Genomic DNA, 27469 nt, shown 5'->3' on the forward strand with positions numbered 1-27469 from the left:
TTATGGGTCTGACTCCTCCTTGTCATACCTTGCTTCGTGACATGAAGTCAGCACTCCATGATACGTTCGTTGCATGAAATGCAAATAAACCCAGACATCTGGAATCACAAGAGATTAAGAGAAATCCATTTGCATTCGCTACTAATCCCACTGGCTTTCTAGCACACAAACATCAGCAACACATTTCACAGGTTGAACTATTTTAGTTCAAAATGTTTGAAAAGTTCATGTGTGGCCATCAGATGTCACCCCTACCATGAAGTGGTGGGGGTGAAATCCAGTGGTGTAAAGTAACTAAGTACATGTACTTAAGTCAACGTTTTAGGTATTTTTACTTTCTTCAGTATATTTGAAATGTTCAATACTTTTACTTCTACCCCACTTCATCTCAGAGGAAATTATTGTACTTTTACAATTATATAAAAACTTGAATTACTAGTTGCTTCGTAGATTTTGATTATTATTACAAAACACACTAACCACTTCAGCCAAATATATATTTCACCATTTGAAAATAGCAGTTTGAACATGTGAGTACTTCTTCCATCACTAGTGAAATCCCCCCCGGTGTGAGAGTCACACACCTCTGTGGTTATAGTTCTCATCCACCTGCAGACGCACAGACTTACAAAGCCATCCTTCACAACTGAAGCTCTGTTGTCCAAACACCTATAGGCAACAGAACAGAAATGTAAAAAACCACCTGATTTGCTGAAGGTTTTTCCCAAGGTACGCTTGCCTTATTTTATGCTGTCTGTGCCACTGCATGTCCTATTTGACAGCCTGGTGACAAAAGGTTAATTTGGGATTAGCAAGAGTTGGCAAGTAGGTATTGGATTAGATCCTTCTGCACTGTTTTAGAAACGTTTTAAGATTATGCAATAGTTTCTCTTTAATATGAAGAAATTGAATAGTTAAGAAAAAACTATGATCCAGTAATTTTCTGGGGAAAGTTTACTGTTACTTTACTTCACTTGTTTCTTTGGAGTTTGGACAGGACAATTGTGTTAATGTACACATTCAGTACATGAATGTGATTTCAATAAGATGAAATGATCTCATGTAAACGTGTCGGATTTAACTGGAAGCTCATTTCCATCCGCAGTCTTCACACGCCAATAAAGATGATTTGTTTAATTGTTTATGTAAAATACCTTTGCTTTGGTTATAAATTAATCTGTGATCTGCAGCCATTTGGGAGCTGAAGAAACCATTACCCTCTGACAGCGTTGAAATCACAGCGCGATTGATGGCTGACAAGAATTCTAAACTGGTAGGTAAATTATGTTTTCATGGTGCATACTGTATTGTCTCATGTGTGGGTAAACTGTATTAAGCTCTGATTGTGATAAACACTTTAAGTTCTGTCATTTTTAAGGGACCGTACCCATAGGACCTAAACCTAACCCTAACCTTAGTGGGGGAACATAGAACCCGGGGAACATAGGGATGACCCCATGTTTAACTGTTGATTATATTAATTAATCTTGCTAATGTCAATTTCAGCTGCTCCAGCCATCAGTCCAGCCCTTTGTGATTTTGTGCATCATTACCGTCGGTGTCATGAAGGGTAAGGAGTGGTCTTTTAATATTGATGCTTAATTCCTGTTATCACCACCCCAGCATCCACCTGTGGGCTCTAATTCTGTATGAAAATGTTCTGAAATAATAGCATATCTAAAAGAATCAACTTGGTTTTATTTGTAACTACCTTATAGTTAGTATTGCAGTGGAATGTTGTTGGGATCTGATCCGCAAATTGTGCTACAATCACACAGGGGTCGGCAACCTTTTGACATGAAGTGCCATGTTTTTATTTTCTTGACAGTCAGTGTGCCATGTCAACATAAAGAACATTTGAAATATTTTCAGAATTAGACTCCAACCCGATGCACCTATCTCCCAGACTCCCTCCCCAGTCAGAGTTCAGAGTTTGAATGAATGTAAAATTACATTCAGGATGTAATTTGCGATTTAATTGACTACATTTAAAAAATATATTTAAAGAAAATCCTCTCTCACACTTGTGGCAGCGTGCCTCTGTGTCCAGTGACCACCCTGCCCTGTGCCAATGTTGGCACCCGTGCCTGCGGTTGCCCACTCCTGAAATAATAACATGATATATTAAAGCAAGCTCACAATGTGTCCCAATTCACCATGTTGTGAGCTTGCATATTGGCTATATTCAGAGTTCATTGTACAACAAAGTATAAAGGGTTTAAGTGGTTATACAGTTCACTTAAAGTCTGTAAGAGAACAAATAACCATAGCAAGCTCATGACCAGAGTTGTCCCACAGTTCCATGTGATGGTGCCATTGTATTGAAATGTACGCGTCCGGATCCCACTGCTCTCCTGGAGGCTCTGGGACCTGTCTTCAAGCTGAGCGCCATACGGCCCGTCATGAACATGTCGACGCCCACTTATGTCAACACATCCTTCATCCTGTACGCTATTCTCGGCGTGGTACGTCCTCGTGTAGAATCACTCAGTGAACATTCTGTTCTCCACAACATAATTATTACAGTGTGGACCCAGAGGTCAGCAACCCTTTTTGACATGAAGTGCCATGTTTTTATGTGCTTGATAGTCAGTGTAACATATCAACATTAACACCACATCAAATGAAAGTATTTCCAATAGATTTTTATTGTCCATAAATAGAACCTTTTTTTAAACATATTTTCAGGACATTTTGTCATTAGACCCCAACCTATCTCCCAGATTCCAGAGTTCAGAGTTTGAATGAGTGTAGAATTATGTGCAGGATGCAGGGGTCATCAATATGTCCGTACACGGACAAATGTGTCCGTGGCAAAGTTTTGATTTTCTTTTTTACACCATTATAATGTTCTTATTTTGATCATAAGACCCAATTATTGAATGTCAGTCTCTAGGGTTTTTTTCGGAATATGTATGACACTGATTTACTACGTCACTATGGCACATTAGGAGTCCACCAGGACAGTGGTTCTAAAGCAACAACAAATAAGTACTAGTGGTTTTCAAATGTTTTATGTGCAAGGACCCCCTTAACTCTGAGAGTATACAAATGGAACCAAATGGACCCATAAGGGTCCATTTGGTTCCATTTGTACACTCTCAGAGTTACAGACCTGTTATGGTCATTCAGGGCTAGCTCTTTATGTGTTTCTGGTAATATTATTGTCCACTCATTGTATGTCTGTGGCAAAAACTGATTGTTTACCAAAATGTCCACCACAAGGCATGGCAATGACCCATGGCAGGATGCAATCTGCATACAAATGTGAGGGGACTTAATTTAATTGACTAAATGTTTTAAAATATTGTTATTTTAAACCAGAAATCCTCTGCCTCACACTTTTGCCAGAATGTGCAGTGATCACCTCTCCCTGTGCCAATGTTGGCACCCGTGCCTATAAGGTTGCCTACCTCTGATGTGGACAATTCACTCTAGACAAGGGGGTTATAGTATTTAATTTAGTTCAAGTGTTGTTATGCAGTCTGGACTTTCAATTGTCCATGCTAGTTTGTCTTTCATTGTATTGTGATACATAAGCCGTCTAAAAATGCTTATGTAAAGAATTATATATTTCTTAATTATTATATTATTATTTACTTTTTTATAAAAACAAAAATCAGGATGAAAAAGCTCAGCTTCTGACTACATACATCTGGCTCGATTTTGTGAGTATTTTATCTTAAACAATGCAAAACAATTACTTGTGGCCGACCGCTATTTGGACGTTACTTAATGTCTTTCACTGTGTTTTACATTCTGACAACAATGCAACAGTCCAAAATTCAGTAATGACAATACAAATATTCTGCATTGTCTATGACTTCATTAGTAAAGGAGTAGTTCACCCAAAACAATGACTAATTTAAATCAATTGAAGCCTTTAATTCATGGACATTTTAAAGTTGTTGTCGAATTCCTGAGCCAATAATTTGATGACCGGGTCATCTGTCAATAGGTGATCATCAAATGATTGGCTTAGGAATGCGACACAAACTTTAAAATCTCCATGAATTCAAGGCTTCATGGGGTGTGAAATTGATAGAAAGTAAGTCATTTTTGGGTGAACTACTCCTTTAACCCAGCATCCATATAACCTACTGCAGGCCTGCTTTGTGTACAGCACAGTAATACTGGTTTGTTGTTTTAGGGCTGGATGAATGAGTTCTTCAGCTGGGACCCGGTCCAGTGTGGCACCGACATTATTATGCTACCCAGAACAAAGTTTTGGGTTCCAGATGTAGTGATCAACGAAATGTGAGTTCTGTTACATGCAGTACCGGTTTAGACTCCACAGGGGCCCTAAGCAGGATACAGGAAAGGGGGTCCCGGCGGCGAAAAAAGACGCGGGTAAAAAAAGACGAAAGAAAAAAAAAAAGAAAGACGCGGGTAGGCGGGGCCCTACGCAACCTGTGTAGTGTGCGTATAGGGTGGACCGGCTCTGGTTACATGTACTACATCATACATGGGCAACTTGCGGCCCGGGGGCCACATGCGGCCCCCACCTTCACTTAATGCGGGCCGCAGGTTAATATGTTTTTTCCATAAATCAGTGCTATTGAACAGCCTTTACATCTGTGTGTTGATTAGAAAAATGTTGGGCGCCCGCTGGCCTAGCGGTCCAGGCGCAGACCACATATGCTGTTAATCCAGCTTGACAGCGTGTCGCGGGTTTGATCCCGATGACCTTTGCTGTGTGTCACCCCCCCATCTCTCTCCCCATTTCCTATCCTATCAATAAAGGCAGAAAAATATCTTTAATAAAAAAAAATATATACATATATATATTGAACCAATGAAAAGTATTAAAAAACGCTTCTGACAAGACCAGCTAACTGCATTAGATCCTCAAACTTTCTGCTAAACCAGCTAAGTCCACCAAAGGGGGGTGGAGTTAGCTGGTTTTGCTGGAATTCGAGGTTATTTAGCGTCCCGGGAATTGACTTCGGTTCCCGGGCTTCCCGGAGTTTTTTTTCCTGGTTAGAAATGAATACTAATTAGTAGAAAGGGCTATGTACAGCGCGGAGGAATTACGATTATAATTAGCCAAGTTATTTGCCGCGTTGCCGACCAGGGCAGGTCCCATAGTCCCCTTGTGAAATATGGGACGCAGTGAATGTAACAGTATAATGAACAAAATAAAACACAAGTGGCCGTGATCCCCCCTGCTTGCCCTGCGCACGATGATTTCACCTTTTCCTCTGCTGTCAATGGTAAACACCAGTTGACTACCCAGCTAGCAAAATATCGCAAATTTCTGGCGTGAGGCCGTCTCCACGCCACGCCGACCGGGGCGTCCGCCGGGCGGGACACGCCGCGTCCACTCGGCCTCCTTGATCAGCGTAAGCCGCGCGTCACGCCGAGCCGCTAATCAGCCTCACTCCGGCGGACAACGCCAACCGTGGCGGTCGTCGATAGCGGCCGGATAGCGTAGCGCCGTCATATAATGCTGTATATACCCCCCCCCCCCCTCCTCCCTTTCATCCCCTATATTTAGCGGCCATTGTCACCCCCCCCCCACCCACCCGCATTTGAGGTTTCTAAACATGTCAAGTAGCAATACAGAATAAGGTCCTCGTCACACAGTTCCCCTGTATCTCTAAGTATCTGTCGAAGAACATGAAATAATGCAGCACAGACATTAACTCCATTGTTATGGTATTTATTAGAAAAGGAAGGCACAGAAATAATAATAATCCTAAAATACAAGTGTATCACTTTAATTAAAATGGCAGACAGTGAGAAAAGTATTCCACATAAAAGTATCAATGCTGTAATAATATATGTGTGAAGTCAGACTGGTAATCAATAGCCTACTTAAAGTAACACAAGTAAACATACCCATTGAGCAGAATGTCAAGTAAAAAATGCATAAGAATATTAAAAAATATATGAGATCTATGGTCCATTTGTACACTCAGAGTTGGTTCCATCTGTACACAGACCTTCAGACATCCATTTTGGTTGCATGTGTTACCGCTGTAGTTTGTCACAAACTCATAGCCATATCAAAGCTACTGGACAAAAGTAAACATACCCATTGAGCCTAATGTCAAGTAAAAAATGCATAAGAATATTCAAAAAATAGGAGATCTACGGTCCATTTGTACTCTTGCAGACCTGTAAGGGTCCATTTGTTTCCATCTGTACACAGACGTTCAGACATGTAAAGGTCAATTTTGGTGTATGTGTTTCTAGTTAACATGCCACAGACTTCATTTAATTAAATTTTGGGTTCTGTGTGCTGGTGTCTGTCGCCTGCCTCTTCTACTCCTTCTTCCAAAGCCAATGGATTTACTTCATGTGGAACACGTCACGTGAGCCACCCAACGAACGCCAACTGAGAGGGAGAGAAAGGAAATAAATTAGACAACGGTGTTGGTACTTTAATAAGGACCCCCAGTTTGACATGCATTAGGCTACGGACCCCCATTTAATGGCATTTCTATCACTTGGACTGCAATTTATATTGTAAAATCTATGTCAATGTAACTCTGAGAGTGTACAAATGGAACCAAATGGACCCGTTATTTGTACACTCTCAGAGTTACAGACCCATAAGGGTCCATTTGGTGCCTAATCTATCATTTAGCTGGGGACCCCCTGGAACTCCCTCAAGGACCCCTGGGGGTCCCCGGACCCCACTTTGAGAACCAATGCTTTATACTGTTATGCTGTACATTACTTCTAGACTCATGATAAACCTACCATGGTTTTATAAGCTTGGTCATCACAGATGCTCCTCGATCTCTTCATCCCCACTGCTGTGACGCAGAAACATCTGAGAAAGAAAGAAAATTAAAAAGAAAAAGAGAAGGGTTAGACACAATCAAAGCCGTATCATGCTCCATCGCACAACTGCTTGTAGATTGGTACAAAACAGATGGACTAGACTAGTTAATACCTGGTAGAGAGAATTTGGACACACGAGTGTTCTCATACTCCATACTTGGACAGTTACAATTATAAGCACAGCAGCAACCCAGAACACCACCTGAGAGAGAGAAGGGAGATAAATTAGACAGCCAATAAAAGTAATATTCTAAGCATGCATTTATTTAGTGGCAATTCTATCTGAGATGTTTTGCATCGAGTCTGTTTGTCATGCAGATAAAGCGTGAACGGTCCAGTTTTAGCATCACTGTAGCTATAGAAATGTGTTGACGATCCAAGCGCCATTGTCCCACCAATATGTTACATTAGCATTGATTTTACAATATAAATGGGGGTCTCAAAGATAAATATACCTCCAAAGCCTAATGCATAATGCAGAAAGATTTTGTTCAGAGATACAACTCCAAAACAGTGATAGTACAAAAGTTTATCTAGACCAAAACAGTATCAAACAATACATACCACTGCAGTGAAATGTGCCAGTCACCAACTTGCTCTCAACGCTTCTCATGGCCTGGAATGACAATAAAGAACATTGATTTTACACTATAAAATAGAGACAAAGGAACGTGTGTGTGTGTGTGTGTGTGTGTGTGTGTGTGTGTGTGTGTGTGTGTGTGTGTGTGTGTGTGTGTACACGCACACATGTACATATACATATAGCATATATATATATATATATGCAGTGTGTAACACTGGAGTTACACACAGTGACTGGGGTCTTTATAATTAAAATGCTTGAGAATGCAAGCAACTTTGACGCAATTAGTATATGTTTTTGTTCCGCAGTCAGGCTCTGCCATACAAAGCCACCTTCATTCCTCACTAGTAAAAAGCTGGCATAATGTATGTTTTTAATCTAATTTGTTCAAATGTCTTAGTTCTAGTTTCTGAGTCTGATTGAAATAGGAAGCATCTAACTTTATAGAGATGTTCCTTAAATGATAAAATGCAGTATTGGAGATATACGTGACGTGTTTCTTAAAGATATATTAGTAAAATAATGTACATTTCCGATCTATTCTAACAATGGAAATCATCAAAATGTATTCAAGGAAATATAGGGGTTGCAAAGGCGTGGGATTAAAAATTATATATAAAAAATGTATTCAACACATAGGGCAGTGAAGATATTAAACACATGTATGTGTTTTAATCCAAAGCGTTTGTACAGTGCAGTTTCATGGCAGTACAGATTCACTGGTATTGTTGCAATCTAGAGTTAAATGGAGATAAGAAACGTTGTGTTAACTCTGAACACACTGACCCTGTATTTTGTTTTCTTTATTTTAATAGTGTTCCTATTGTGAATGATATTAATGGCTCCAGTAACTTTGTAGTACAGAGACAAAAATGTGACTATGCCTTTAAGAGAGCAGAGCAGAGCAGCAGTCTCAGAGCTGAAACAGTGTGCTAGTGACAGTGTGTGAAAGAGACTGTGAACACTGCTTTGTGAAATAAAACTACTACTAATGCTACCAAACCGGATTAATAAAGTTGCCAAAATTAGAATTGGAGTCTGGATTTTTCAAGGGGGCAACAGTATAGTCAACAAAGGGTATTACCCCAAGAAAGATTGTTTACCTTTTTAATTAACGCATTGATAAACTCATAGAGCACAGAATACTTAAAATGGCATTCAATACTGTTTCAAAATCCAAATGCAAGGAACGATAAACTACTTTTGAAACAAAGACTTAGTACCAGGGGCGTGCACAGACATTTAGAGGGGCAGGTGCTCAAGTGAAAAGAAAGGGCACCTTTTTGTGGCGCACAACACGCGCAACATTTTTTGGGTCTAATTCGGGTCTAACTCCGTCTAATTCGGGTCTAACTCGGTTCTGTTTGACCAATATAAATCAACATTTTTTCCGGTTTTATTTTTTGCTATAAAATAAAATATTTTGTAGGTGGTAATTGCATACATATTTATTTCAATAGCCATATGCTGTCTCCTCATCTTCATTGCTGGTAGGCTCAGGCTGCTTTACCCAGGAGAGCAGAGAGCTGCTTCCCCGGGCTGCCTGCTGTAGCTCTCTTTGTTTCTCTTTTCTTAGCCTGTCTTTTCTAGGCATTATTCTGCAAGTGGTAAATGCAAATTATAGCTACTACATCAATGTACTGCTCTGTGCATGATAATTAAGGGTTAATCTCCTAGAAACTAACTGAAGAAATTAAACAGCAGCATTAATGTAAACCTATAAGGTAAACCTAGGTTGTTACCTGGGCAGTCAGGAAATCGCCAGTGGAAAGTAACTAAGTGCATGTACTCAAGTATTGTACTTATAAGTAAAATGTTGAGCCATTTTTACTTTACTTGAGTATTTCCCATTTTCAATACACTTACTTCTACTGTCTCCACTACATCTCAAATGCAAATATTCTACTTTTACTCCACTACAATTATTTGAAAACTTTACTTTGTAGATTTAGTAGATTATTATTACAAAACATACATTTCATCACTTAAGCCCTATATACATTTCAGCCATTTGAAAATAGCAGATCTGCAAGCTCATAATGACGCATTGGGAGCTTGTAGATCTGCTATTTTCAAAAGATTTTTATACATTTCAAAACGTGTGACATGGGATATTCTGCATAATGAGCACTTTTTTTTTTACTTAAGTTACTTAACTTTGGTACTTTAAGTACATTTTGATACCAATACTTTTGTAGTTTTACTCAAGTAAATTATTTTTTGAGTATTTCTACATTGCAGTATTGATACTTTTACTTTTACTAGAAATGTTGTGAGTACTTTTTCCACCACAGGAAAACGCTAATTAAGGCACAGCTGCGCTGAATGAGACTTTCTGCACAACGAGACTAAATGGATGCAATAAATTGAAGAAAAGAAGAGTGAAGTTATAGTTTGGCATCTGATTTAGGGGATTAAACAATACACTCGTTGTATTTGTTACCTGGTGGCTGTCAATCAGTGCAAAAAGTGAAATAAAACCCGCGTAGGGGACGAACACTGACTGTGACTGACTTGGCTTCACTCTGCCTGAGTGAGTGGCTGGCTGCCTGCTCTGCTCTGAACTGAGCTCTGCGCTGCGCGTTCACGTTGAGAGCAGGGAAGGGAGGGGCTGCAGGGCACGTGTGGGGATGTTTTTGACGACATTTATAACGCGCATTTGGGGCATATTAGACGCTTTTAATCCAGAATTGATCGACGTTACCATGGGCCACATACTGTACACTGTTTAAAAAAAAAAAAAACTTTAAAAACGAACTTTCAAAAGGGCACATTGCTGTCCAGAGGGCAAACGGGCAGGTGCTCAAGCACTACCTAGTGTCAATGTGTGCACGTCCCTGCTTAGTACTTTTCAAACAAATACTTTGTGATCGAGTCATTTGGAGGAAATGAGTGAGTGTGCTTGGGAGAGGGGAGGTGGGGGTGGAGGCGGTGAACCTTCCTTCCTCACTAAAAGCTGGCATAATATATGTTTTTAATCTTATACAATACAATTCATCCGCTTCTGTTCTGCATGATGTTGCTAACATCGCTGAGGCGTTTTTAACTCGATGGTCGAAGCCAATTCTGTCGAGTGTGCTGCTAGCCGCCATTTTATAGCTATGCTAAAATAAAATTAGCTTGCATAGCTAAGATTAACGAGCTAACATCAGCTCGACAACACTACGCACTACAACAAATATCTGCCTACCGATCACATCAAATGTTAGCAAGTTAACTCGGTGGCGTGATAAATTAATGCAGTAGTAATCCAGACAACTATAACGCAATAGAACACAACAACAGCTAGCTTCAGCAAGCTATACAGGACACAACACGGAAACATTTATGAACTCCTACAGTTGTCTTAAAGGATCGACAAACGGCAGACATCCTCCCCAGGTGTAAAATAGTCAGTATACTAACCTCTCCAATATATTTCCCGATGGAAAAAAGGCATTATAGTATAACTTTAGTCTCCATAGTCCGTAACGTTTACGTTTTCTCCCAGTCGTGTAGGGCGAGAATGCAAACACACGTCTGGGCTTCCGTTCTGAGAACTTCCGTCTTCTTCTTCTGGTGCATTTCTCCTTCCCAGTGCAGACACACGGAGTGGTACTGCCATCTACTCTACAGGAGTGTTTGGGATCACTCATATTTATAATAATAGTTGAATAAAATAAGCAAATAGGCATACAGTAAAAGTTTTAAAGCAAACATATATATATATATATATATATATATATATATATATATATCTTACAAAATACAACTTGGCAATGCAGGGCTAATGATAACGACTTGAAACATTACATTTTATTGAGGAGCAATTGATTGTATATTATCATCACTGAGGCCTTTTTTATTTTATTTTATTTTATAACACCAATATGAATAGTTTACAAATGTCTTCATAATTCAGGGTTAAAAATGGCTAAAATTGCATCTATAAAAATGCTGTACTGAAATGTTACATGCATGTATTGTGTGTGTGGGTGGGTGGGGGTGGAGGGGGGGGGTTATGGGAGGAGGTGGGGATGCATTGACCAATGTGTGAATACCCCACCCCTCCCCATTAATGCTTTAAAAGGGCTTGGCTTCAACCCTGAACTCAGCAATTCACTCAGTCTTGATTGTACGTGTTTGCTGTTGCTGTTTTTTTTTGTCTGCTTGACAATCTGACTGTTTGCTGCCAGTGCTGGATTTTTCCACAAGAATCCATCTTTTGACGCCTTCCAAACATAGCCAAAGGTATGTTGACATTTTTGTTTATTTCCCATGTTATGCTATTCTGGTATAATATGCTTTATCATTAGCCTTAGACTTTCAACACACACACGTGTGTGTGTGTGTGTGTGTGTGTGTGTGTGTGTGTGTGTGTGTGTGTGTGTGTGTGTGTGTGTGTGTGTGTGTGTGCTAAAAATGTTTGTATGCATTACTTAAATTGAATATTTTTCTATTTATTTTCCAGGACTTCCATCCTTCAAAAGAGACCATCTTCCAGAAAGAATCCATCTTTTGACGCCTTCCAAAGATAGCCAAAGGTATGTTGACATTTTTGTTTATTTCCCATGTTATGCTATTCTGGTATAATATGCTTTATCATTAGCCTTAGGCTTTCAACACACACACACTTGTGTGTGTGTGTGTGTGTGTGTGTGTGTGTGTGTGTGTGTGTGTGTGTGTGTGTGTGTGTGTGTGTGTGTGTGTGTGTGTGTGTGTGTGTGTGTTAAAAAATGTTTGTATGAATTACTTAAATTGAATATTTTTCTATTTATTTTCCAGGACTTCCATCCTTCAAAAGAGACCATCTTCCAGAAGAGACCATCTCTTTGGACTGTGAACTGTTTGTGTAGGTATCACTTTTCTAGGGCTGGACAACTGTGTTTTTATAGTTATCACTTAAAAGCCTCAGTAGCGATGGCTTCTGGTGTCAGTTACTCAAGCAGAAGGAGGAGAATTCGTAAAGGCACTGAGGCAATTCTCCGTGAGATGGGAATGATTGTCCCGACCCAATCCCGATCTGATCTGAGGGTTCCCCAGGAGCATAGATTTATCCTCTCCAATGTCTCATCTGGAAGCGTGGCACCTGAGGACTTGCAGCGAATAAACCAAGCACCTGAATATCCGTTAGTTCCCCAGAACCATGGGAGCATTGAACCCACAGAGGCTGAACACACAGAGGCTCAACCCACAGAGCCAGATGCCTCAGCGGTAGATGACGGACCCGGTAACCCGCACCACGATGCACCAGACTCAGAGACTTCTGCCACTTCAGACAGTGAGCCTGAGGAAGATGATTTCCTATTGGAGTTGTCCATTTGGGCTGCTGAGACCAATGTTCCACATGCCACTCTGAGGAAGTTACTCAAGATTCTATCAAAGCGGATTGCAGGACTGCCCAAGGACCCCAGAACATTACTTGGAACTAAAACGATAACAGAAATACAAGCCAGTTCCGGTGGATCATACCACCATCACGGACTGAAAGCTGGCATTTTGACTCGGCTGACCGAATGCCCAGATTTGGCTTTGCAAGACACCATATCCCTACAGATCAATGTTGATGGCCTAAGTATATTCGACAGCAACAATGACCAGTTGTGGCCTATTTTAGGGCTAATTGAAAAATATGAAGATGGAATCCAACAGAACAAGGTTCCCTTTGTTATTGGAATCTACTTTGGAGTTACAAAGCCAAATTCACTTTTTTTTTAACTGATTTTGTGGAGGAGGCCCGGCAATTGGAAAAAGATGGCATTTTCCATGGTGGAAAAGAATTCGCTGTCAGATTTAATGCATTTGTTTGTGACGCCCCTGCAAGAGCCATGATAAAAAACGTGAAGGGCCACTGTGCATACTATGGATGTGATAAATGCAGACAAAAAGGTCTCTACGTTGAAAGGAGAGTAACGTTTCCTGACAGATATGCCAGACTCCGGTCCGACGATGACAGACAGGATGATCTCGGTGATGACTCTCATCACCATGGGGAAACCATCCTCTCGTCTCTCTCTGTTGGACTGGTGACACAGTTTCCCCTTGATTACATGCACCAAGTTTGCCTAGGAGTGACAAGGAAGATGCTGTCTTTTTGGGTGAAGGGACCCCCCCTGAGGACAAAAATTGGATCCGCAAGCGTCAAAGCCATCTCCTGTGCGCTTCTCAACCTACGACCCCACATTCCATGTGAATTCAACAGAAAGCCAAGGCGACTGGAGTCTTTTGAAAACTGGAAGGCAACGGAGTTCAGAACATTCCTTTTGTACACTGGACCAGTTGTTTTGAAGGGAGTAATTCCAGAAAACCTTTTTTCCCACTTTATGCTGCTCTCCGTCGCCATCAGCATCCTGCTCAGCGCGTCTCTGTGTGCCCAGGCCCCATGGGTGGAATTTGCCAGTGAAGCGTTGGATGTGTTTGTGGAGCAATGTGCCGAAATCTACGGCAGAGAATGGCTGACCTACAACATGCACACACTTGTTCATCTCAGTCAAGAGGCAAAGACCTATGGTGCACTGGATAACGTATCTTGTTTCCCCTTTGAAAACTTCCTGGGGCAGCTGAGAAGATATGTGCGGAACGGACAATCTGTTTTGGCGCAAGTCTGTCGCCGACTATCTGAGAAAGAGAGAATTGGTGTGAGACGTGCCACCAAGAAGCCACTCTGTGCCGTTCAAAGGGAGCACTCTGCTGGTCCTATCCCAGCTGGATTACGAGTACGAAAACAATTTCAAGAATGGCACGCAAGGCATTACACCGTGAAACTGTCCCAAGGTGACAACTGTGTCCAATTGCAAACCCAGGAGGTTGTTCTCGTGGAGAATATAGCTACTGATACAGAGAAAAATGCCTTCATCATCTTCAAAAAGTTCAGGAACAAGGAGGATTACTTCAGCAATCCGATGGAGTCATCAAGGATGGGAATTTTTCATCTTACAAATCTGACGACTGAGCTGCAATATACACAAGTGACTAATATTTTGAGAAAATACACACTTCTACCATATCGGGATGGCTTTGTGGGCTTTCCATTGTTGCACTTGTGAGCTTGTAGATCTGTCTTTTTCACCACTATGTTAAACTATTACAAAAGTGTTTTTTGTACTTTTTCTTCTAAACAATGAAGTTGTTTTTTTTTTCTTTTTTAAATAACCAATTGTGTTCTTTTTATAGATCATTTTGCAATGGCGTTCGCTGTGGCCATGTTTCCTGCGGAGAACAACGCTTATGCGGTCATACCTCTGTCTTGGTGTTTGGATAAGAAGCAGACTGAGTGTTACTGGCCACCTTACGATAAGAAGGAAAGTGTAAAGATCCTTAAAGCCGCTAGGAGTCAACACCAACCGTGCGCCAACTGGAAAAAAGTACCAATGCGGGTGGTTAAGACAGCTGGTTAGTATTTGATTATTTGACTTTTGTAATGAACAAAATGTTGATGTATTGAGGATTTGTATTTTATTCGTTACTTGAATATAACTGTACTTGTCAAAACCTGCAGACACCTGGCATAAAGCGAATGAGTACCTGGTTCGGGCAGTGAACCATGGCTCATCACTGGATGACAACCCCAAACCACGGAAAAAAGGGTATGTCCTGGATTTTTTTTTGTATTTCTTCCCTTGTCTATTATTTTATTTTTCTGATCTAAGCTGGGGCTACAATGGGCATTTGGAAACTGAAATGTTGCTATCTTTTAGTATACCACAACGGTACCGAGATGATTCCGACGACGACACACCACCTCGAAAGGTCTCCAAGACGCACCATAATGCAAGGTAATTAAAGAAGTGGGGGGAAAGGTGAAAAAAAAGTATAATTTAAAGCTGGGGAACACTCATTTGGAAATGTGTCATTAATTTGCTGCTTGTCTGAAACACCCCAAGGTTTGAAAAGGTGAAAGTGCCAACAGTGGTGGAAGGGCAGGTTGAGGTACAAAGTACTTCTCGTCTGCAGGCCCTCAAAGACAAGAGCAGTAAGTAATGCATTTCTCAGCCACTGATTTTCATATCAATCAGCTTGATTAAAATCATGACTTAATAATTGCTTTTTTTTTATAGAGAACCTACCAATCCAAGCGGCAAGGACATTGCTGAGTACAGATATGGATGCTAGCCCCAGTGGTATGTAGCTTTTTTGTGATTTTACCTTTTTTCTTCCCACCATCATTGCAATGCTAGTAATGTATGTATTTAGAAAAGGATACAATTCTGTGTCTTGATTTCCTTTTTTCCTTTGTCTTCTAGTGTTTCGATCGCCATATGTGCCGCTACGTCTAAGTCCTTCACCAGGCCCATCAAATTCACCATGCCATGTGATGACGTCGGCATCAACACCTCGCCCTCACCTTCTCTGCAGTCCATCACCAAGCAGTCCACCAAGCCCACGAAGCGCAGGTTTTCCAAGCCCTTTTCCCCACAATGATCGTAAGTATTGTTTGAACACAACTGTTTTGATCCAGTTAACATTTCAAGAATCACTGTTTTGAGTTGTATTAAAATCTGTTGAATTTCATCTGTCTGTGTTTTAGATGGCACACACACTTTGTACTCGCGTGAAAGACCTCGGTCTCGCCGCACACTCTTCGACAGCTCAGTTGACAATTCTGACTGTGAAAATGAAAAAGGTAATTACTTTTATTTTATTTGTATCACCCATGTATACTGTGGGCAGAAGTGTACAAAGCACTTATTCTATTATTGATTACTGAAACTCTGCATCTATTAACTTCATTTCTTTGACACATGTAGGTGCCCATCTCAGGCAGATACTGAAGCAGAATAAAGCCCTGTCTCGGCAAGTCTCTGCCCTGTCTCAGCAAGTACAGAAGCAGAGTGAAGCCCAGCAGAAACAGAGTGAAGCCCTGCAGAAGCAGAGTGAAGCCCTGCTTCTCTTAGTTACGCATCTGTCTGAGCTTAAGGAGGACGTCCAACACCTGAAGGCACAGACTGTCTCTGCAGCCAGTGTGGTTCCACCAGATAACCTTGGCCTCCCCTTAACCACCCTGAGTGCGCTAAAGCATCTAGAGAGCCAGCTAACTGAAGACTCTAGTGTCGGAGACGTCATTGTAAGTAATTTGCTAACTATTTAATGTAAATCTACTTATTGTATTCGATGATGTTGAATTTTTGTATTAAAGACCTTGACTTTGATTGTAGGTCTCGCATCTGGCCACAATGGGTGGACAAAACGTTAAAGATGCTCTTTACCGGATGGTGCCCTTGCTGATGACCGACGGTCTGGCAAAACACATCAATTGGACTGGGCAGAATAAGAAGACGGCATTCAAAGAGTTGGAAATTAAGGACATTTTGCACAGTAAGTAAATACATTGTAAAGAAAGAAAGAAAAAAAGAAAGAAAAAAAAACCCCACCCCATTTTCTGACATTGTTCTTTACTTGTCATTCCAGGGGCCGTAAGAAGCATTGAGAGCTGCAAGGGGACGACAGAGGAGGAGTTGCAGACACAGGTCATACGTTACCTGAAGGGGGCTTCAGATCGAGATGGGGGAAGGAAGAAGCCACAGTCGCCACTCACAGAGTCACGGGATTGATCAACCCTACTTCCTCGCCCTTTGGATTTTCTTGATTCCGTTTCCTTAGCGGAACCTTGAGTGGTTCCCTTGACCCCTCCTAATGGGTGTTCAAATTGGGCCCTTACAGTAACGCTGTGTGTGGAAATGGCAATTAGAACCAAATGAACCCTGGATCTGCTACATCTTGAGTGAACAAATGGATCTGCTATTTTCAAAAGATTTTTATAGTACAGTATGTCACATTCTGCGCACACACACACACACATAGTAGTTTGTACTTTTTATATAGTTTTACGTGTTGACTTTTTTGATAGTGTTTCATTTGTATATTTGGATTACTTTTTATATAGTGTTACTTGTTGACTTCTTGATAGTGTTTAATAGTGTTTCATTTGTATATTTGGATTATTTTTTTTATAGTTTTACTTGTTGACTTTTTTGATAATGTTTCATTTGTATATTTGGATTATCTCTGCCCTTTTCTAATAAAGAAAAAGAAATGTCTTTACTGCATTATTTCATGTACATCAGGGGTCAGCATACTCAGATACAGCAGGGAAGCTGCCAAAATGTTCTTATCTTTTATTTGTGCAACTGTCATACGACTGTAGCAAAAATGAAGCTTTACAGACCCATACAGACAGGCAGACAGACAGAGTTTATATAAATAGTTTTACTTTTCACTTTTTTAATGGTGTTGAATTTGTATATTTGGATTATTTCTGTGCTGTGATAGCAGTGAAAATTAAGTGATAGCAGTGATGATAGCAGTGATGTTCACCCACTTTAATTTCAGGGACCCCAGTCCAATGGCATTTCTATCTTTGGGACCCAAATTCATCTTTATTATCTTTAATTAAAATCATTGTTAATTTAACTCTGAAACACGTACAACATACACGTTTCACAGGTCCATTTGGTTCCATGTCTATACACTTTTACTTACAGACCCATAAGGGGCCATTTGGTTCCTTCCTATCATTTAGCTGGGGACCCCCTGGAACGCCCTCAAGACCCATGGTGGTCCCTGGACCCCACTTTGAGAACCAACAGAATGTATAGGGAAAATTCAAAGCGTGGCAATAACAGCGTCAGGACGTCGTGACGCTGGCTGCAGACCGCCGCAGACTCTTCTAAAATGCTACTCCGCCGGACATATCGGTGAGCGAGACATCTCCGGCGTGAGGAGGGCCTGAGGAGGGTGAGCCTCCGCTCGGCGGGGCCCGCTCTGTCCAGGCCGGCCTGACGTCGGTTGCAACGCCGATCTGCTAGCTGGGTAGTTGAGATTCAACATCAACTGAACGCTGCATAAACAGTATAGGTTTGATCGAGCCTATATTCCAGTTTAAAATGCGCGCAAGCCAAGCAATGCTTTTGATAGAGAGAGAGGAGAGTGGAGAGCTGGAGAGAGAGAGAGAGAGAGAGAGAGAGAGAGAGAGAGAGAGAGAGAGAGAGAGAGAGAGAGAGAGAGAGAGAGAGAGAGAGAGAGAGAGAGAGAGCGCGAGAGAGAGAGAGAGAGAGAGAGAGAGAGAGAGAGAGAGAGAGAGAGAGAGGGGGGGGGGGGGGGGGGGGGCGAGAGAAAGCATTAGACCGATATGGTCCGATTAATGTAGCCTACCCTACCTACACTTGCATTTTAGAACGTTCAAACTACCATTTTACTAGAATACCCAGTAGAACAAGTGAACTGCACAACAGCTGTATGTCTCATTGATTGTCAGTGGCAGCGCAAACTGCACATCAAAATCACACTACAAAACCCGACATTTGATCAACAACAAAATATAGATTAATACATTTGACAACATACAGCCAACATCCCAAAATGTAGTCTTAATAATGTCCAGCCAGTAGCCTAATATAAATTAATAACTGCAAACAAATTACAAGTTTAGGCTATCAATATCCTACAAAAGTAGAGATAAGCTGTGACCTCACAGGCGCTCTGATGGACAATAAATAAATAATCCTTTTGCAAACATCATGTTCTGTTCTCTTGTCAACAGTGATACAAATGGAACGTTTATTTCAGCAGCTAGAATGTGATAGTTTGACATTGTTTGAGTGCGTTTTGGGTGCACAGTGCAGCTCTTCGTTTAAGTTAATTGTCTTCACCTGCTGCTGTGCTACTGCGCAACAGGGCAGATCTCCGCCAGGCCAGGTGGCCCTACCCAGGCCCATGAAATTCATAGGCAGTCATAGTAGCAAATTAGAATTAAATCTGCTCAAACTGGCTATTATACTGATGCAGAACCATATATAGACTATATAATGTCGCTGTCGGGTGGAAAAACTGTTCTTTTTAGCCAATCTACAAGCTATAATTATTCATAATTAAGAAATACTATATTTAATGATTTAAAAAATCAACTTAAGTCATTATTAGTGCAAGTTCATAGGTGGAAACAATAGGGACATTTGGGCACCTCGATGTAAAATTGGCTATTTAAGTATCTACATATAAATACATTTTAGTGGGCACTTTTTTTTTTTACCCTTTAACGGGAATTCCCGGGAAGCCCGGGAAAAGGTCTGAAAATTCCCGTGAATTGAAATTAGCTATTTCCCGGAAAATGTTAAACACTACTCCAGGCTCCACCCCGTTTTGACCTCCAACCTCATTGTGAGCTTGGAGGTCCATTCAGCCGTTCTAATCAATGATGAACAAAACTTCCTAACTCCACTTTTTGTTTTGTTTTTGTAATATGTAAATGTAAAATGGAGTAAGCTGGTTTCTGCTGGACAGCAGAGATTTATCCCTAGATTGTTCTTTTATTACATGTTGGTACTGTATTGGATCAGTACTCGGCATGATAGCCTGACTTTGGCCAGTGAACCGTGATGAGTTTAGCTAATGCCAGGCTAATGTCCTGATGATGTGTTAAACACGAGGAATGACTTTAAAAGACTTAACAAAAAGGTTATTCTAGAGCTGTATGACATCAGTCTGCCGTTCTGCTTTGTTCCTGTCTTGCAGCATAGACGCGAGCAACGCCATGTCTGTCCCCTACGTGACCGCCTGGCACAACGGCTGGATATTTGACTCGCTGCCCATGAGGGCAGTCAGCTCCTGCAACCTTGACATCTACACCTTCCCCTTTGACGTCCAGAACTGCACTCTCACCTTCAATTCCTACACGTACTTCGGTGAGGCGTACCGCTTTGCTCAAGAAGGGCTCCTCCTCAGCACCCAAATGTCACATTCAGTTTTGGCTCAGATACAAATAGTTTTTGGTTGTTCCCTCATGTACATTTTCCCACATGTACTTTCAATACTACTAATACTGGATAATAATGACTTTGACTTTTTAGGATTCAAATTCAAAAGCATCAAAAGTAGCAGATCTACAAGCTCAAAACACTTCGTGCCGCGCTTTGAGCTTGCGGATCTGCTACTTTTGATGCTTTTGTGTGACGCTGTAGTATGATCAAGAAGGGCGTTAATTTGCAAAAAAAACACAAAAAGTTGGAGATGACAGGTTTCTGCCCGACAGGAACACATCATAACTTACCTTTTTCTTCATATTGCCTTGTATAATCTCTCCTTTGATCCCTCTTCTCCTCTCAGAGAATCATTTGAGATTGACTCTTGAGATACCAGTGGAGGACATTCTGAAGCGTTCCAAGGAGTTGATGACAACCATGGGAGAGTGGGAGCTGATGGACATCACGTGCACTAAATATGTCAATGTTTATGCTGGATTGGGAGCTTTCGATGAGCTTGCATTCCATGTACGTTTAAATTTTATATATATATATATATATATATATATATAATATATATATATATATATATTTTTTTTTTTTTCTTTGCTTTTTCCCCCTCCAATTTAGTCGTTATGCCAATGAATTCCTCCCCACGGACATTTGTGTGCTGTCACTGCTGTTACTGACTCACCTGCCAGCGGGGGGAGTCCCCACCGAGAGGACGTAGGGCCTTCGTCCTACTCCTCCCGCCCAACACAGGTGCCCACCTATGTTGGTATAATATCTGATAATAATATCTAAAAATCTGATCCTGATAGCATTATTGCAAACGCATGCGCAGTTGCCCACTACAGACGAACACCAAAACACTCGCCGTAAAACAGTCACCCCGTGGCAAATCCGGCGGTATTCACCTGGTATTCCTAAACGTGAACTCATTAAAGTATGCCTAAACCTAACCTTATTCCTAAACGTAACCTCATTAAACTATGCCTAAACCTAACCTTATTCCTAAACGTAACATCAGTAAAACTAATAATATGGCTAACCCTAAACTTATTTCTAACCTTATCCTCAGTAAAACAAATACAAGGATACAAGAACCTCTGGTCTGCGGAAAAACATTGGGCGAGCGTGTTTTGGGGCGATTTTTCCGGTTATATTATATCGACGGCACCACGGCTTGCGTGGAGTAATTAAACACCACAAACAACACGGTTGTATGTTGACTCAAAAACACTGGAGCGATTTAGACTTCATAATCTAACTAACACTTATGTTGATTTAACGTTAGTACATGTGTTTGAATGTTGACAGATTATAATATGGGCATTTGACAGCCCCTCTTTTTCCTGGTACGGTGGACTGGTACTGAATCTTTTAACAAGTTTCATGTAGTCATCATGGTACAGCCTGGAATATACTGATAGCAGATATTATGATGTATAGTAATAATACCCTGAACGCGGAAGCAGTGAACCTATAGGAATGGTTTGTTCTCGTCCCCTGCAGATCAGACTGAGACGCAGGGCTACTCTCTACGTGGTGAACCTGCTCCTTACCAGCTGTTTCCTCATCACAGTGGACCTCTTCAGCTTCCTGCTTCCTCCCCAGAGCGCCGACCGCTCCGCCTTCAAGATGACCCTCATCCTGGGCTACACCGTCTTCCTCCTCATGATGAACGACCTGCTGCCGGTCACTGGAAGCCACACACCTCTCATAAGTCAGTATAGTACAGGCTGTCCAGGCGTAAAAGCCAGAGGACTGCTGTAGCTATAGCCTTCTGTAATGTGTGTGTGTGTGTGTGTGTGTGTGTGTGTGTGTGTGTGTGTGTGTGTGTGTGTGTGTGTGTGTGTGTGTGTGTGTGTGTGTGTGTGTGTGTGTGTGTGTGTGCGTGTGCATGCGTTCGCTAGGGTTGCCAACCGCCCCTTGAAATACAGAATCGTCCCTTATTTGGACACTAAAAGACGTGTCCCCTTATTGAACTGATAAGGAACCCACTTTGCTCCTTATTTGTGGGAATCAATCAATGACACACATCTTACAAGTTCAAACAGCTCATATACACATACAGTACGTACAGTATACTATGATACAGGTTGTTAACCACTTAAACCCTCTAGACTTAGTTAACTGGACCTGAGTTGTCTCTTTACCTTATGGATGCTGGGGTTCAAGTGAATAATACACAAAAACTATACGTACTGTATATACAGTGAGATTTTATCTTTTTCCCAGCCGGCTGTCCCGTATTTGAATTTCAGATAGCTGGCAACTCTAGCGTGCGTGTGTGCGTGCGTGCGTGCGTGCGTGCGTGCGTGTGTGTGTGTGTGATTATTACCACTATAGATGGCACAAGGACTACATGTAACATCCTCCTGGAGAATGACTTCCACAAATCATACCGAGTGATTAGAGAAGGTTCCTAAATCACTTTGTTAACAATGCTGTCTAATCTGTTATCACATAGATGTGAGTGTGTGTTGGGAACAGAACCTTTCAGATGTGCTGCATGAGAACATGTTGACTTCCATCACTCCTTCTGCTCTCCTTCTCTCCCTTGTATCTCTCTCTTCCCAGATGTGTTCTTCTGTCTCTGCCTGGCTCTGATGGTGGCCAGCCTACTGGAGACCATCCTCATCACCAATCTCCTGTGTGACTCCAGTTGGAACATCACTCCGGTCCCCCGATGGGTCCAGGTGTTGGTCCTACATATCCTGGGCCCTCTTCTAGGCCTTCCTCCAAAGCCCAAAGAAAAAACTAACTCAGGTATGTGAAAAATATAGTATTAGTTATAAAAATATATAAGTTTTATTCTACTATAGCACCCTAACCAAGTCCACATTTCTATATCTGATTATGTTACGTCCTCAATGGAGGTTTACGTGTACAAACTCTTCTCATAAAAACTACACAATGCATAGCATCCAATGAAAGGAAATAGCCAAGTACATTTAGCTGAGCGTACATGCACTGAATTAGGAGTAGGCCTAATGTACCTGCATGTGCCAGAAGGGCCAGATGATGTCAGTTCAGAACTTTGCCGTTTGTATACACTCTGTTCACTCAAAACTAGTGATATTTACAGTGGTGGAAAAAGTACTCAAATGTTTTACTTAAGTAAAAGTATCAATACTGCAATGTAGAAGTCCGGAATTCAAAATTTACTTTAGTAAAAGTACCTCAAAATTGTACTTAAGTACAGTACTTGAGTAAATGTACTTAGTTACTTCACACCACTGGATATTTACCTCCCATGACCAGCTACTTTACACTAATGTCATGTATGCCTGTTTCCTAGAAGTGAATGCCTGCCCTCTGGTGGCAGTGGAGGACAAGGCTGGTGAGAAAGCTCCAGATGAGAGGGGGCCTGAGGTGGAGGATATGGCCCTGGAGGAGATGAGGAGGCTGGGTAAAGACCTCCAGGCCATCCGCCTCCAGGTGGACCAGCAGCTGACAGGGAACCAGAGCTCTGAGGAGTGGGTCCAGGTGGGCTTCATCGTTGACCGCCTGCTCTTCATCTTCTACATCATCTTCATAGCAGTCAGCTTCATTACCATCATCTGTATCTGGGCCAGCTCACATGCAGCTGATATGTAGATGACCGCTGTTTGTTATACATGGCCCAGCATTGTAGACCAGGGGTCTTCAACGTTTTGTAGGCCAAGGACCCCTTAGCTGAGAGAGAGAGAGAGAGAGAGAGAGAGAGAGAGAGAGAGAGATGAAGCAGGGACCCCCACTACATATTGGATTCATGTTAAATGTGTTTTTAGACATTTAACGACTTAAACCCTCAATACTTCGTAAACTTGACCTTTGGCTCGGTACTTGGTCTACTCTTCTTTTCCGAAAATAGCCGGTCTAGCGACACATTGTGAGCTTGTAGATCTTCTATTTTCGTCTAATATTCCCCTCAGGATAGTGATGTGAGGTTTCAAGTCGTTAATAAAAAATTAATAAAAAGTCCCTGTCACACAAAGTTTTGGCGCCCCCCCCTGTAGTTTTGGCGCTCCCCTAAGGGTCCTGGACCCCTTGTTGAAGACCCATGTTGTGACATAAATGTTTGTTGAAATTGCTCAATATTTCATAGTTTTGCGTTTCTTTATGTGAAGGCTTTGTTGGTTGGAATTTGCGTTAATACTATAGGACACACAAAGTCCAAAATTTGCTTAAGTAATTATATGTGGTTGATGTGGATATGGTTTTGTAGAAACCATTGACTATTTTTTGACGTGAGAGGAACATCCCTCGATGTCGTTCTCTCCCTCTCCCCCTCCCTTCTTTGTCCGGATGTTGATTGAGAGATTGATTCCCCCTGGGCAAGCCATCTGAAGATGTTTGAGTTTGTTTCTTGATGCTTGAGTGTTCTGGTATTTAAAGGACTACCAATTTGTCAGTTTACAGGATTATTAGGTTTCGAGAGCCTGTAAGGCTTCGAACCCTATTACATCTCTACACTTTCACTATTATTAGGTTTCGAGAGCCTGTAAGGCTTCGAACCCTATTACATCTCTACACTTTCACTATTATTAGGTTTCGAGAGCCTGTAAGGCTTCGAACCCTATTACATTCCTTGGCTTTCATTATTACGGGGCCAGGCTTCCAGCATGGACCCGTATTGTTATTCGCATTATTCCATTTCTTCTTCTTCTTCTGCCGTTTTTGCCAGTTCTGGCTGAACTGTGCATACGCTTTTTATGAAACTCGGCCATATGATAGATGGTCATGAAAAACGATCAAAAATAAATCTCACAATCTTTCGTCAAAAGGTGGCGCTATAGCACTCAGTTGAAAATGCCAACTTTGAACAGGTACAACTCATGCCCTGTTTTACCTACAGCCATAAAACTTCAATACACACATGCGTCTCCTCATGATGAACAACTTTCACACTCTGACTTTTGACCTCTGACCCTTAGATCTCCCACCATTTCGAATGATATGAAAAACAGTTAAAACCTATCTCCTCCTGGGATTTTTGAGTAATCTGCACGAAACTTTTTACACATGAACTTTGGACCTATACCAAAAAACGTTTGCAAAAATATCTTCCATAAGTGAAAAAATGAAGCTTTAATGAGCCAATGAATATTGCAGTTTTATGACAATTATTCATCTGCCCCTAACACATACATGCAGACTTACCATTCTTTGAAACTTTGCAGAAATGTAAAGGGCCATTCCAAATATCACTGAAACCAATCTTACTCCAATTGGTCAAACGGGGCGCTATAGCAATTTTTTGAAAATTGAAACTTTAAACAGGCAAAAGTCATGCCTCGTTTGGCCGACAGCCATTAGACCTGCTTACACATGTGCCTTGACTAATGAGGAACACATCTATCACGTTAACCAGTAAGCACCGCCCTTATATTGTCCGCAATCTTGAGCAGTTTGAAAAACACTTAAACCCAGGATTTTTCAGCTATTTGCGTGAACTGTATCATCTGTGTGATCTCCTTTCACAGGTTCTTGTCTGTTGGTGGCTTCTCGCTTAAATGTGTGCCCCACAACCTGAAGGTCACCAGTTCAAGCCTCACTTGGTGCAGACTTCATCTAAGTTGCATTTCACACAACATGACTATCAATGAATACATCTGCAATTGTTAAAGATAACATGAAATACTTAATTGAGTGTTTTTTACATACTTCATTGTGAAAATAGCTGATCTACAATCTCACAACTTTTCAGATAGCAATGAGAGTATGTTTTTTCAATGTATAACATACTTCATTGTGAAAATAGCCGATGTAATCTGACAACTTTTAATGGTTTGTGAGCTTGTAGATCGGCTACTTTCACTAGTTTTGGTTCTGAGGAGATGTACAATTTCTTCATTGGTAAATGGTTTGTGAACGAGTGATCTTTGTGTTAGTGAAACAGGGGCTTGGGTCATGACAGAAGGCAAGAGTTTGTGATCCTCAACAGACAATATCAGCCTAGACAAAGCTATAGCACTATAGGTAGTGTTGCAGATACCTAAGAGTGCCTCACGATCGCAAGGTTTCCGGTTCAAGCCTCACTTGATGCAGACTCATTTAAGTTGAATTGCAAAAAACATGACTCAATCTATTCCGTTTCCATGGCTCTCTCTCTCTCTTCAATCTATTCCGTTTCTATCTTCAATCTATTCCGTCTCTCTCTCTCTCTCTCTCTCTCTCTCTCTCTCTCTCTCTCTCTCTCTCTCTCTCTCTCTCTCTCTCTCTCTCTCTCTCTCTCTCTCTCTCTCTCTCTCTCTCTCTCTCTCTCTCTCTGAGGGTCGGCCATAGCTGAGTGGTTAGTGAGCCCGCCTAGGGAGCCAGAGGCTCTGGTTGACCCAGGTACGATTCCAGGCCAGGTCAGCAAATGTGTCGACGAAATGAAATTTGTCCCTGAGCAAGACTCTTAACCCCTAATTGCTCACAGGCCCTCATTGGAAACAAGACCGCAAGGACTTTCATGAACTGACCTGTTAAAGGAATTATCATTTCTCTTTCTCTCTCCTGGCCCCGTATTATCGCTGCTTGCAGCTATATTTATGGGGCCAGGCTTCCAGCATGGACCCATATTGTTATTCGCATTATTCCGTTTCTTCTTCTGCCACTTTTGGCAGTTCTGGCTGAACCGTGCAGTCGCTTTTTATGAAACTCGGCCATATGATAGATGGTCATGAAAAACGATCAAGAAATAATTCTCACAATCTTTCGTCAAAAGGTGGCGCTATAGCACTCAATTGAAAAATGCCAACTTTGAACAGGTACAACTCATGCCGTGTTTGACCTACAGCCATGAAACTTCGATGCACACATGCGTCTCCTCATGCTGAACAACTTTCACACTCTGACTTTTGACCTCTGACCTTTAGATCTCCCACCATTTGGAATTATATGAAAAACAGTTAAAACCTATCTCCTCCTGGGATTTTTGAGTAATCTGCACGAAACTTTTTACACATGAACTTTGGACCTATACCAAAAAACGTTTGCAAAATATCTTCCATAAGTGAAAAAATGAAGCTTTAATGAGCCAATGAATATTGCAGTTTTATGACAATTATTCATCTGCCCCTAACACATACATGCAGACTTACCATTCTTTGAAACTTTGCAGAAATGTAAAGGGCCATTCCAAATATCACTGAAACCAATCTTACTCCAATTGGTCAAACAGGGGCGCTATAGCAATTTTTTGAAAATTGAAACTTTAAACAGGCAAAAGTCATGCCTCGTTTGGCCGACAGCCATTAGACCTGCTTACACATGTGCCTTGACTAATGAGGAACACATCTATCACGTTGACCAGTAAGCACCGCCCTTAGATTGTCCGCAATCTTGAGCAGTTTGAAAAACACTTAAACCCAGGATTTTTCAGCTATTTGCGTGAAACTGTATCATG

At 41.4% G+C, this 27469-nt stretch overlaps 1 protein-coding gene across 1 annotated transcript; it reads left to right on the plus strand.

Moving 5' to 3' along the window:
* Positions 1–1563: 1563 nt before the first annotated feature.
* Positions 1564–23694, plus strand: LOC311061646 (5-hydroxytryptamine receptor 3E-like; the record flags this gene model as incomplete). Its single annotated transcript, XM_084080337.1, has 9 exons — positions 1564–1570; positions 2051–2073; positions 2361–2465; positions 4151–4257; positions 19865–20034; positions 20456–20619; positions 21607–21817; positions 22675–22863; positions 23396–23694. The coding sequence occupies 9 exons, from the start codon at positions 1564–1566 to the stop codon at positions 23692–23694; spliced, it is 1275 nt and encodes a 424-aa protein (XP_083936463.1).
* Positions 23695–27469: the final 3775 nt, after the last annotated feature.

The sequence above is a fragment of the Gymnoscopelus microlampas genome (assembly GCF_963454915.1).
Source record: "Gymnoscopelus microlampas genome assembly, chromosome: 15".
NCBI classification, from domain to species: Eukaryota; Metazoa; Chordata; class Actinopteri; order Myctophiformes; family Myctophidae; genus Gymnoscopelus; species Gymnoscopelus microlampas.